At 39.2% G+C, this 13,884-nt stretch overlaps 1 protein-coding gene across 1 annotated transcript; it reads left to right on the top strand.

Annotated features, from left to right (window-relative positions):
* Positions 1–1,470: 1,470 nt before the first annotated feature.
* p4ha1b (prolyl 4-hydroxylase, alpha polypeptide I b) lies at positions 1,471–13,835 on the top strand. The gene is made up of 15 exons (XM_004551471.4): positions 1,471–1,695; positions 4,334–4,416; positions 4,546–4,642; positions 5,456–5,607; positions 5,863–6,000; positions 6,217–6,456; positions 7,876–8,096; positions 8,184–8,360; positions 8,484–8,554; positions 10,314–10,413; positions 10,530–10,583; positions 10,672–10,737; positions 11,768–11,836; positions 12,307–12,403; positions 12,796–13,835. The coding sequence occupies exons 1-15, from the start codon at positions 1,682–1,684 to the stop codon at positions 12,864–12,866; spliced, it is 1,650 nt and encodes a 549-aa protein (XP_004551528.2). The 5' UTR covers positions 1,471–1,681; the 3' UTR covers positions 12,867–13,835.
* Positions 13,836–13,884: the final 49 nt, after the last annotated feature.

Here is a 13,884-nt window from a genome sequence, read left to right on the forward strand (position 1 = left end):
AATTACCAAGAAAGCCATATATTTATGATGAGGTAAACTTGCTTGTCTCTTTGAATTATGCTGACTGTATCTAGCTGAATCTGCATTTTTGTCTCAAGGTTTCTCACTGCATATTTCAGTGGGTGGTGTAAAGGTCAGGGCCGACTCCCCAGACCTCCAATCCTGATTTTTTTACAGCTCAGTGCTTTAGAAATGGACCTTGTCATCATGCTGGGAGAATTCTCAGCTTTACATGCCCGTTACCCTTTCCTCTGCATGAACCTGAAAGCCAAGCCCCCACTGCGATCCTGGAGGATCGAATTATCAAGAATCTAGATATCACACATGTAGTCAACACCACTGCCGACAGTCCTAATGCTATTTTAATCACTATGCTACTAGAACCTGGTGGAGGCACTGCCACTGACATCCAGCTTCATTAACACTGCACTTAAGTCTGAGCCTGGTCCACTGCAGTTTCAAAGAAAAAAGGGAATGCACAGCCCCCAATGTGAACTTCCTGCGTCAGATACTGACTTATGAGGAGCAGCTGTTTGGGAGCAGACTTACCGACTTGGACGACATCTGTTGATGACTGCGGGGAAAATGGGAACGGAAAGCAGTATACTTTTTTTTCTTCTTAAGTGGAGACTGAGAAGCTGCAGGGAAAACACTCGATCTCGGTTCACTATCCAAGTCCTCACTCTAAGCTGTCATATTTCAGATTATACAGATGTTGAATTTGTAACCTCTGTAAGCCTCAGTATAACACTTATGACATTTTGCTTGGTGACAGTTGATAGAACATGTACATTAATAAGGAAATTTTATTTAACTTTACATAAGAAAGGTTTATTATCTTCAGTTTCACTCAGTGATGTAATGATGTGCTGATACTGAGATACTACCTGTTTTGCAGCGTTGCTCATGTGGATATCTAAGATGACAAAGGCTTGCAAATAGCCAGTGTTTATCACAGACATATACAGTCTGTAGTGTTTACACTGGGCATTTCAGTTGAGACATAATGCAGTTAACAATTTGCCCCTCTGCGCGCACACACACACACACACACGTAGCTCCACCCTGTTGAATTCAGCTGAATGCAGAAGGAATTCACTCCCTACCATCCCACACCTTTTTTTTTTCTTTTTGTGAAGCTAGTAAGAATAATTTTTCTGGAATGTGGGAGGAAGATGATGAAAAATGTCTGTTCGTTCAATGTAAACGTTACAAAACTACACAAAACATCTGTTGAATGGAGATGATGGGCCCGGAGTGCAGATGCATACATGCAAAGTTGAGCACATAGGTTTTAGAGAAAGAGGAGAAAGAAAATATCTATCGGCAGTCTTTTAACACGTGGCATGTGACCTCACTGGAACGATTTCCACATTAAACACCAAAATACTCATCTTCGGTCGTGTCGGTACGGGTCAACACTATTACAGGCACCTCCCCTAACAATTTACAAACGACAGCCCCCTAAGTTTTCAGAAGCAGAGAGTGTATGCATGTGAGTCTGCACGTAGCATCGAGCCCCATCCTTTTAGAAATACAGCCCGAACCACCAGATAGCCAATAGTACACCGAATCATCACAGACAGGAAGAGCCACCGGACCGAGTCTCCAACTTCAGACCGTTAACTTCACTGAATCGGTGTGGGCTTCAGGGAGAGACCCCGACGGCTTCTGCTACAGGATGCTCTCGATTAGGTGACTATCGACCCCTTGAGTGAGATAAGAAATGTAGGCTTATCTAGAAAATGTGTTTACATTTCAGATAGTCACCAGTTTACAGATTACGTCTTTTCACAGTGTTTGTCGCTGTTACCAACAGCAACCGTTGTTTGCTGTGCGAGCTTTGAGCTAGCGGCAATGAAAAGTAGAACAAAAGTAAGCCAAGTTTTAGGTTTCTGTGTTGTGGGTCAAAACAAAGATTATACTACTAAACTAAGCAGGAGGCAATGAGATGACCTGAACCAGTTAGTTAAACTAGAAAATAGCAAGAAAAGAAAACGTAACCTGGCTTTTCCCTGTGAAACTTTAGCTAGCTTTAGTTTTCCGGCATTCCAGCGCAATGCAGCGTGGGATGCTTCTGCCGTCATATTGCTTTATGCCTCATTTAACAGCCTCTATACATTTTATTTGTTAATGGCAAACATTTTTCACATTTAGTCTGTCATATTTCATAGTGACAAGGAGATAAAATGTCATATCGAGCTACAAACTTTGTTTATATGTAACTCCCCAAAAAACACCAACCAAGAAGTAAAAGCCTTCCTGCTGCAGTTCAGTCTGCAGCTTTCATTGACTGAGTTTTGCAGGTAATATCAGACTCTCCATCGGGCAGTGTGCAGTCTTCACACAGGAGGGAGTGGCGAAGACGTGGCAGTCCTCTTCCATGCACGTCCTGTGCTATCTGACTCCATAGCTGGAAAACTTGGAGACATTTTGTGCGATGAAGGAAGTTTCTCAGGGCAGACTCTCAAAAATAAAATTGTTTTTGTCAGGAGCAGGTTTAAACTTGGTATAACGTATTGCGAAGCCAGTTAGGCTATTAAAATTGTGCTTTTTTTGTCTGGGTGTTGTTCGTTTCATTACGTCCCCCCCCTGTATTTATCTTAAATATTCCTTATGTATACTATGGATTAGTTATATTCTCATCATAACAGGTAAATAAGTTTTAGAGGTTTTTGGGTTTTTTTGTTTTTGTTTTTAAGGTACTAAATATGCACCAACATCCAATTCTAGATGTCTAAGGATTTCGAGCTCTTTCTTTTAACACTTTTTTAACACTTATTTCACTCTCATTGTGGCTGTTGCTGCTGCCTGGTACAACGTTTACAGCCCTATAGCTGAAAGTTGATTAGGAAAGCAGGAAGTGGTACAAGTGACATGACAGGATAAAGGCAAGTAAACTAGCAAATTGCTTTATCACATGACTTTATGGATTTATATCCATCCAAGGAATTTTTAAGGGTGGATACTTTTGAGGAAACGCGAACCCTGTGGTCCAACCAAAAGGAGTTGCCTTTTAGATTACACATGAACTGGTTTCTAGGTCAGTAAGACTTTGTTTTTATTCTTAGTTTTTTTTTAAATATGGGATGTACCAACATGCTTATTAACACAATCACCTCCTTTCACTTCCATGTGTGGCATGACCAGAACACTTGGTTTGAAATTAGAAATGTTCAATATACAGCTATCATTTTTGCATCACACTTAACTGAGTGTGAAAGAAAATTGTAGTAATTACCCTTCCTGGGTACAATAATTGCATTCTTCAAAACTTTTATCTTGGAAATCAGAAAGTGTAAGAGGCTGTTTATGGCTTTTAAGTGGCAGCACACATTATGCAGTTGCAGAAGTAGCTTGGTAGCAGTAGAGGATAATGGTAAGTTGTGTCTTGCTTCAGGTTTTTTTTTCCACCCTCTCTGCTTCCTTCTGCTGACCTAAATTGAAATCTCATATGAAGTCACTCTATTTTTTATTCTCATTCAAGACTTGCCCTTGTGGCAGAGTCGAACCTGCCTCAGCCTGCTGCTGGCTTACACTGAATAGTTTATGTACGCTTCATGATCTTCATTTTGCCTGTGCGCTTATGGGTGTGTGTGTGTGTGTATTTGTGTTTACACTATATTTATAACAAACCATCTCACTTGGTCAAGCAGCAGGCGTTTTATAATGTGGGGGATTTTTGGTCTTGATTCTTTTGGCTTAATTTCTTTCCAAAACTTTTGTCCAAGTCTGCTCTCTTGCTATTTTTCTTTTGAAAAACAAAAAGCCAAAATATGATGTGCCACTGGCCAACATGGTTCGGTTTGGGTATATTTACAGTCTTAGTAGTTTGGAATTTTTTAGTACATTCTTGAGATAAATAAGTGATCTAATTTGATGTCAATCATGGCATGTGGCATGTTGTGGACATCCCAGAATATTTAAAAGTAAAATTCTTGCACATTTGCTCTGAATTTCTGTTATGTGGGTAAGAAAAAAAATTAGCACCACAGTAAAATTTGCGTGGTACTTCTTTATACTATTTGAAGTATAAAGAAGTGCATGTGAGAATGCACAATGGAGTCATGCATTCTCCTGTAATTTGTGGCTGCAAGAAACAAAAGATCACAGTGCTGCCTGTCCCAGGCCTAACTGCCAGCCTCAAAGCTAAACCAGACATATTTTAGTAGTGTGTCTGGTTTAGCTCTTTAATTATATGACTAGAATAAATTGGATTATGGTGATACCTTGTCATAGAAATTAAAATGTCTTCAAAATAGGTAGGTCATTCACTGACTCTTTTAATCTGCATGTTTTATTAATTTAATGCTCTTCTCTCACTCTTTATCAGAATGGAGCTGCCGTGTTACTGTTTATTGCTGCTGAGCTGCCTGCAGTCGCTCTCAGCCCACGCTGACTTCTTCACTTCTACAGGTAAAAGACTTGTGTTATGTTACTACACAGACACAAGGCCAAGAAATTTTAAAGCTTGTACTAATTTTATAAGATTAGTATAGTTTATCATTTCAGTGTTTGCAATTAATATGTGTTTGTTTCTTTCAGGCCAGATGACAGATCTGTTGTACACAGAAAAAGATCTCGTCACCTCTTTGAAGGACTACATCAGAGCAGAGGAGAGCAAACTAGAGCAGATCAAACGGTGAGTTTGTCAACTCCTGGGTGTGATTTGCTGCTGGGGGCATTTCTCCCTTCTCGTCGTCATGTCCTTGCATCTGCTGAATTATTTTTATCCCAGTGCCAGAGTCAACCAAGCACCGCAATCGCTAGCTAAAATAGAGAGAAATAAAAAGGATACGGAGTGCAGAAACATTCCAACTGTGTTAACCACATGTCTGATCATTTCCATCAGAATCCCCTACAAAGATGAGATATGCAGCTTCTTATTTCAACTTTCTTAACTACAGTTATGTACCGGGGCAGCTGACTCACATCGCACAGTTAGAAAACTTTGATATGGAGGAGTGGGTCTCTGAATTAATGTTACCTGCACAGTTAGTTGGTGTTGCAACTGGTACAGCTGCTGTGTGGAGAAGCCACACTCCTGTATGAAAAGATCAACCCTAACCTGGCCCTCATTCACTGGATGAAGTTAGGACCTGTGATCCGTGATGCTTTAGGACACATTACAGAGCTGAGTCAGCAGTAAACGAGGATTTAATTCTGACAGGTTTATTGTTTATTGGGTTTATTGTTGCTTATTGGATTTGGATGATAATATTGATTGATAATGACTGATAATATAGCTTGATAATTGATAATATATACAGCTATCAACTTCATTTAAAAAAATAATTTGCAAGTGTCTATAAACATTGTGGTTAGCTCCATGTTTAATTTCTGAAGTTGCTTTCCTAAAACTCCATAAATATTATATATGACAGCCGTAATAATAGGTAGCTTGCTTACAAGTGTAATCAACACACTTTAATCCATATTACCTTTTTTGTGATAGGTGGGCTGAAAAATTGGATTCCTTGACAGTTACTGCCACGCAGGACCCTGAAGGCTTTCTGGGACACCCTGTGAATGCCTTCAAACTGGTGAAGAGGTTGAACACAGAGTGGGGGGACCTGGAGAGTCTTGTGCTCCGTGACACCACTGGAGGTATGAACAGTAAAGCCCAGGTTCAAATAATAACACTGTAATATTTGGTTTTATAAATGAGTGGTAAAAACTTGCAGAAAAAGTGCAACACAGAAGTACACTAAAACATTGACTTGTTTGTTTTAGGTGTATGTGGATGGATGAAACTCCCATCTAACTGTTCACCTCATGAAATTTTAAGAGAAAGTGTTAAATGTCACTTTGAGTGATTAATGTGCCCACACATAGAATACTTTATCGTGCCATTTTTCTCAGGATTTATTTCCAACCTGACCATCCAGAGACAGCACTTCCCAAATGACGAGGACCAGACCGGAGCTGCCAAAGCTCTCATCCGGTTACAAGACACTTACAGACTTGATGCCAACACAATCTCTACGGGAAACTTACCTGGTAAAATCCTCCGAACAGTTGCATGTCACACATAAATGGCATGAGTTCACATGCCCATGGGCCTATTTGTTCATTAAGGATTCAATGTACAGATATAAAGACAAAGTGACTGCCACGAAAGTCACAATAAATGTCAGACTATGTGAGTTTTTTGGGGGAAGGGTTTGATTGTTTTCTGATTTCTTTTCCCCCCCTCCTGTGTGTACTCCTAACTAGGAGTGAAATACAAGAGCCACATGACAGCAGAGGACTGTTTTGAGCTGGGGAAAATTGCCTACTCCGATGCCGATTACTACCACACAGAGCTGTGGATGGCCCAGGCCCTGAAACAGCTCGATGAGGGAGAGGAGTCCACTTTAGATAAGGTGACAGTGATCGACTACCTCAGCTACGCCATTTACCAGCAGGGGGAGATGGAGCGTGCAATGGAGTATACAAAGAGGTTGGTTGAACTGGGTGAGTCTCTTCATATTCTAAAGAATTAAGAAGTAAGACTGTAATAGTGTGGAACTTGCTTTAATTTGGCCAAACAAAATAAATTATTGTTGGGTATTTTAAGCAAGGTTTAGACTGAAGGACAGACTAAACAGAGGTGAGGCACAGGTCAACATTTCCGAGCCAGACAGACATAAACAGTTCAGGCAGTTGCTATGTTGGGGCATAACATCTGTGCTGTAACAAATCTGTGGGGTCTTGTCTCAAAACGCTGCTGTTTGTACCAGCAAAACAGTTATCTGTATAGCACAATTCACAGAGCGGTGAAATCTATTTTTTAAAAATGACCGGGTATTGCTTTTTTTTAGAGACTTTGTCACTTGTCCCCTTTTATTTATTGACGTTACGGATTAACCAGGGATAAGAGAGGATTTCAGTGTGTCCAGGTACAGTTTAAACCACTGCCAGACTTTCCAAAGCAGTGTTAATGTCAATTTTATTGATATTTTTATTATATTATATTTATATATTTATATTATATTTTACACATAAACTCAGTGTGCTTAACATAAAATATAAAAACATTAAAAACCCATGTAAGTCTGCAATGCCTTAAGGCTTGTAAAAACAAAAAAACTAAACTGTACAAAGGAATAACGTGCATGGTAACATACACACAGACAAGCACGTACACAAAAGTGTTATTAAGTGTAAGTGTGTGAGAAAAATAAAGGTTTTATGTTAAGTTAAGTTTGTTTTTGAATGTAGACATGATTGTAATTGACCTCAGATGAATAGGAAGCTTGTTCCAAAGAACAGAGCAACAGAAACTGAAAGCACCCTCAGCACACTTAGATCGAATTCTGGGGACAGTTAAAAGATCTGCACCTGATGACTTGAGAGGTCTTATTGGGTTATAGACACCCAGCAAGTGAGAGATGTACTTGTGTGTGTGGGGGGGGGGCAAATCACTGAGTACGTTATGAACTAGTAGAAGGATTTAAAACAATCAAAGCTCAAAACCAATAGAGTGCGAAATAGCTTCCTTACCCGAGCTGCTGTCTCCATCACACCTCTTTGCCAATCAGTGCACCAATTCAAAGGTACAAACCATTTGTACTGCTGTTTTCTTCTGTCCAAGAAAGTGACACTGTCGGCTATCAGTTTAGCAGTAGTAAACAGTCCCCTTGCTGTTATTTTGAAAGTTATGTTGCTTCCTGGGCCATGTCCTGCTAAAAGGGTGCCAAAGCACCCGAAGGACATTGTCCCAATGGATTGCAATGTCTCAGACTGCAGCTTTTGACAGTAGTCCTCCATCTGAGTTGAAGTCATCATTACTGACTGATGGCGTATATTTGTCATGTTAGAAGCGATGTTGTTTTAGTTTGCATTGCTGCTTGTAATCACCACTGATGTTTTCTCCTGGTTTTTCACACATAGACCCAGAGCACCCGCGTGGCAAGAGCAACCTGAAGTACTTTGAGTTTCAGTTGGAGAAGCAAAAAAAGGCTGCAGAGGAAGAAGCTCCAAAACAGAAGGAGCGCGAGAAAAGAGAAACAGCTGAAAAGAAGAAGAAGCAGAAGAAGTCCAAAAAGGCTTTCTCTCTGATCCCAGAAAGGGAGAAATATGAGATGCTTTGCCGTGGAGAGGGTATCAAAATGGTGAGGAAGAGCTGAAAGCAATTTATAACTTGCATACTGCAGCTCAGTTTTAACTTTTTGTGTGCTCTTTTCTTTTCTCTAAATCAGACGCCTCGTAGGCAGAGCAGGTTGTTCTGTCGTTACTACGATAACAATCGTAACCCCAGTTTACTGCTGGCGCCCGTCAAACAGCAGGATGAGTGGGACCGCCCCTACATTGTTCGCTACCTTGACATCATCTCTGATGCAGAAATTGAGAGAATCAAGCAGCTGGCAAAACCACGAGTAAGCAGTTCAGATTTTAGGATTTCATAGGTGGTTTGGGATGGCAAAGGATGGGAGGTCAAAGCTGTTATTAGCAACACATACTTTAATATCTTTATGTGTTTATCTGTGTGTGCTTCACAGCTACGCAGGGCAACCATCTCCAACCCCATCACAGGAGTGCTGGAGACAGCTTCTTACAGGATCAGTAAAAGGTAAGACAGAGCATGATGATGAGGAGGAGAAAATCTTATTTTCCCCTTTAATAACTGAGCTCACGTCTTCTTCTGTACTCCCGTCTGATCACAGCTGCATGTTTCTGCCCCTCATAAAGGCCATCCTAAAGGCTCTTGAGCTGAAGCACTCTCTCCTGCTGAAAATACGTTTTCTAAAAATAAAGAAACATCTGTAGCTTTTTCCCCCCAAATAATCCTAAATGAAAGGGAAATGCTAAATTACTAACGCGACTGAATATGTAGCTATTTGTGGACGAGTTGGATTATCCAACTCTTTTTTGAGGACCTTTTTATGGGTCTGTTTCTGCTCAAGTGTCTGCTCCACGGAGGTAACACATGAAGGTAGCAGAGGGGAAAGATATTACTCTTTTACTAGTTGATACTAACATTATTTCTTTTGTGAGCTGCCTTTTCTTTCCCTCTTTTCCTCCTTATTATGTTTTGTCCGTCCTTGTGCATGTGTGCTTCCGCAGTCCATTTTCCTTCCTTCTTTGATACTGCTCTTCCTGCTTCTACGTGTCCTGCTGTTGGAAATGCTGTAGTTAACGGGAGCTGTGGTGACTGAACCCCATTCAAGGAAAATCCCTGTGAGGTAAGGGGTCAAAGATCACTTGGAAGGACTCTCTCCCTTCCCCTGCTCATTTGACTTCATATCTATACCAGGCTACCTGAGTTTTGGACCTGAGCTGGATTTTTATGTCCCATAGCATTGTTTGGAAATCACTTTCCAATACAAGGCCATTTTTCTGTAGTTCTATATTTTGTACAAGATCTGTTTTAAAAAAGAGACATTGTGAAACATCAAAGGCCTATGTAGTGCAGATAAATGACCGTTCAATTTTTATAGATGCCTTGCTCACTGTTTTAAATTCAAATTTAAATCCCATCCTAAAAATAGCACGTTAGCAGCCCACCAAAACCCCATGCTTTCTTTGGTTTTACTGCAGTTGGTAATTAATGTGTGTGGGTGTCAGGGTGTGGTGTTTCTTTTAAAGTTTTGTATGCATGCATGACAGCCGGCACGTCTTTCTAACTTGAGTGAACTTGAGGTAACAGACAGATGGAAGAAATCAGAACAGTTTGAACTCCATTTAAACGACTGCAAGAGACTTAAGGAAATAATCCACTGGCTCATGCTTCATTCAATATCCATTTATAAAATATGACCTATCAGTACAAACTGAATGAAAAAAGATGACACACACAGACACACGTGTTAATGCTGATCTGCAGGCATTCTTAAAAACATGATGAAGAAGCTATATGGGCGAAGAATCATCTCACTGCCTTTGTAACGTCTTTAAAAAACTTGTTTTCCTCAACCCACATTAGAGTGTGTTGGAATTGTCTCTCACATAATGGCAACTGCAAGTTCGTGTTAAGAGGATGGACATTTTTATTTTGTTTTTAGTGGATATTATGGCCAGAAAAAAATATTTTATCTAGTCCTAAACCACACTATAGAAATATCTTCAAAGATATTCATTAGATATTGTAAAGCTGGATATTGTTCCCATTTTCCATTCCCTCTGCAACTCTACTTTGCTTCTGTATCCTAATATTGCCATTTACAAACTCACGTTGGTTTTTGTTGGCTTTTGATTCCAAGTTTCCTGCGTAGCATGCCTCTCAGACACTTTTTACAGAAGCATCTAGTGGATAAAATGTGTGCCTTACTGAAATATGTTTCCCATGCTGTTTCATTCTCAGTTTCTCTGTGTTCCCTTCTATATTCTAGTGCTTGGCTCACTGAATATGATGATCCAATGATTGAAATGATCAATAACAGAATTGAAGGTGTCACCGGGCTTGAAATGGACACTGCAGAAGAGTTACAGGTAAAAAAGTTATTTCAAAACCAACAAAAAACTGTACATGACCACCAAATGAAGCAAACAAGTTTCCCTGTTTCCTCTGTTAGAAACTGATTTTTTTTACATGTATTTGTCTGCAGGTTGCAAATTATGGTGTTGGAGGTCAATACGAACCTCACTTTGACTTTGGAAGGGTACGTTCTTTTTCTGTTTGCCACAGTTAATGTACTGCTGCATTAATGTGGTAGGATGTTTAACATGGTATTGGTTATCTCCGTACAGAAAGATGAGCCAGATGCCTTTAAAGAGCTGGGAACTGGGAATCGTATTGCAACGTGTCTTTTCTATGTGAGTGATCACCCCTTTGGACCAGCATTAACCTTCTTTTATTTATTGAAGTTTGATTTTTACTATACTAATTGCCTATGCTGGTACTGAAATTAATTTAGCAGTCAGTGACACAGTCATTGTTATAATTAAAGTAGACATTGTTGACTTATAAGTCTGCATATTTGATAATACTGAGAAAACTATCGTATTAAGTTTCAGTATACAAATTTAGAATGAACCCTGTCACTGCACATAGTGCTAGCAAAGGGCTAGCATAGTATCGGGGGCTAGCTGTCATCTGTGACTATGGGCTTTAGTGTCTTTGCTGTGATAGGACAAAATTTACTCTGCTGATGTGATAAGAGAAACAATAGCATCTAAATTCTCAATTCAAATACAGTACGTTCAGTATTATTACTTAATCGTAAAGTCATGTGACTCCTCACCTTGAAACAGTGTCACAAAGCATTTACATGAGTGAGGGGCCATGCTTGTTAGTCATGAGGAACACGGGTAAATTTGGAAACAGGAGGATTTTATTTTACTCAAAAAATGCACAAAACTATTAACAAAAATTATATTTGAAATAAGTTCTAGGAACCTCAGCAAAAGAGGTCAAATAATCTGAACTCAAATCAGACTCAGAAATTAAAAAACGGACTAATAAAATGAACTAACTGCTTAAACAAAACCAAACATAACTGAGCAGAAATTGACTCAGCATGCAGGAAACAAATGGAAACTTAAGTCTTGGCTGATCACACCAACTTAGACACACTGGGAAGCAAAATAAATAATGATCTGTTATTGATCTGTTATCCAGAGAAACCACATACTGTAGCAGCTAATTTAACAGCTACTTCCGCATAAATAATACATTGAACATAAGATTAAACACATTAACAGTGTTTACTTTACAAAAGTTAATTAAATCTGCATACTACACACAAGAACTATTCTATCTTCAACTTCATTTTATATGAAACTAAGGATCTCATATAAGTTGTTTAAATTACACTGCTGGATTTTTCTTCTGTCTCTGTTGTAGATGAGTGACGTAGCAGCAGGTGGAGCCACAGTATTCCCAGATGTTGGTGCAGCAGTTTGGCCTCAAAAGGTAAATGTTGATATTACTCCTCTTATAAATGTCCATTAATATTGGTTTTCCAGCTAATCCTATTATGTAACAAACTGAAGGATTTTGTAAAAAAGGTCACAGATGTCCATAATAAAGTACACACCGTACATAATAAAAGAGAAAAATATACTTATTCAAGCACTTTTTCTCTCCAAAACACATTTTATTAATGGTAAAGGAGCGTTTTCATCCAATATAAGCTCATTTAGCGGAAATAACTGCCAATTTGTTCATAAAAGGATTCTTTCATGTGCCCCCATGCTCTTATAATGTTTTTAACTGCCATTTTAACAATCCCAGTATAGCAAGAGAACACATGTATTTAAATTTTGCTTTATTTATCATTTCACTTCTGAGAAATCTGTTGCAAGTACTTTAGGAAACCAAGTCTTGGCTCTCTGAGATGATGTGCAGAACTACTTAACCATTGGTGCCTGTTTGTTTTCCAGGGTACTGCAGTGTTCTGGTACAATTTGTTTGCCAGCGGGGAGGGAGACTACAGCACTCGACATGCAGCTTGTCCAGTGTTGGTGGGCAACAAGTGGGGTGAGTTTGATTGTTCTTGTTGGCTATAAAGCCGTCTACCTGAGTAAGCATTGTATAAAAGAATAGTGCTTGATTTGAGGACTTGGGGATTTTGGATGATTTTGAGACACCAACACAAGGCCCAACTTCTGTTGAGCCTGTGTCCTCCACCTCCCTCAACTCTATTTACACTTTTAAACATTAAAATTATATTTAACAATTAAGACAATGCCATTTAAAAAGTCTGAAAAAGACATTTTAGTGTCAATCACTGCTTGATTAATAATGTTACTACACTGGCCAAAATAATTGTGATTTTACAGATGTTTTACATATTTAAATGTGTGAGTGTGTGTGTGTGTAAGACTGGGCTTATGATTAATCTATCTGTGTATTTTTCTTTCCCTCATCAGTATCAAACAAGTGGATTCATGAAAGAGGCCAGGAGTGGAGGCGACCTTGTGGCCTAAGTGAATCTGAATGATTGTCCTCATCACCTTCGTGGCCCTCTCTTCCCCTCCTTGTGAAACACCCAGGACTAAAGAACTGTGCTGCAGATCACAGCGTGATGATGGATACACATGGATACAAAGAGTCTAAATGGCTCACCTCCTTTCTATAAACACTGACTTGTGTTTTTTCTTTCCTCTCGCTCTCCACTTGTTAGTCAGTTTCAAAGACTGTTTTGGTTAATGTCAAACTCCTGGACTGTATTGGCATTAAGGTGCCAAGGTGACATGTTCATAAGGTTTTGTTGGATGGTTTTGAGAAACACTTGAGCCCCTTTGTTTGCACTCTGAATGAACCTTAGAAAATACTAAACTGCATCAGAGATGTTTGTCTTTTCTGACAAGTCAGTTTATGTTCAGGCTGAGCTTTCCCTGGGAAACACTCCAAAGAATTGAAAATTATGACCATAATCTAGGATTGTGGGGGTTTTTTTGGTGGAAAAATAAACACTTTATTTCCTGTAAGCTGTGTAAAGATCCAGAAGTGGTTTTAGTTTCTTGCAGTCTATGCAGTACATTATCACATGTTGCTGATCTGCCTAAATGCCACTGTTTATCACTCATTGTTGCAAAATGTAGTGTGCACACATGCATGGGTACACTTACAGAGAGGTGCATACACCCCGATACTGCATAACATTAATTTTATATTTATGTGTTTTTCCTGGATTTAATCCTCATTGTGTTAGTGTTATGTGAGGGGGGAAAACAAGCACTACATTTTCCCATAACGGAGTCAAATAGTGATTCTTTAGAGTAGGTTTGGAAGAGTGTGACCAATACTTTCAGTGTATATAATGTGTTGGGTTTTTTTTAAGAAAGAGGCATTTTATTTATATGTCCTAAAAACAAGTTTATGTTGTTTATGCTTTAAATGGAAAAAAACAATGCATTTTTCTTTTCTACAATAAACTACGTTACAATAAATAAGATGATCAACTGTCCTTCTGCAGTGTGTGATGGGATTTTTTTTTTTGGGGGGGGGGGGGGGGG

The sequence above is a fragment of the Maylandia zebra genome, linkage group LG13 (assembly GCF_041146795.1).
Source record: "Maylandia zebra isolate NMK-2024a linkage group LG13, Mzebra_GT3a, whole genome shotgun sequence".
Lineage (NCBI taxonomy): Eukaryota > Metazoa > Chordata > Actinopteri > Cichliformes > Cichlidae > Maylandia > Maylandia zebra.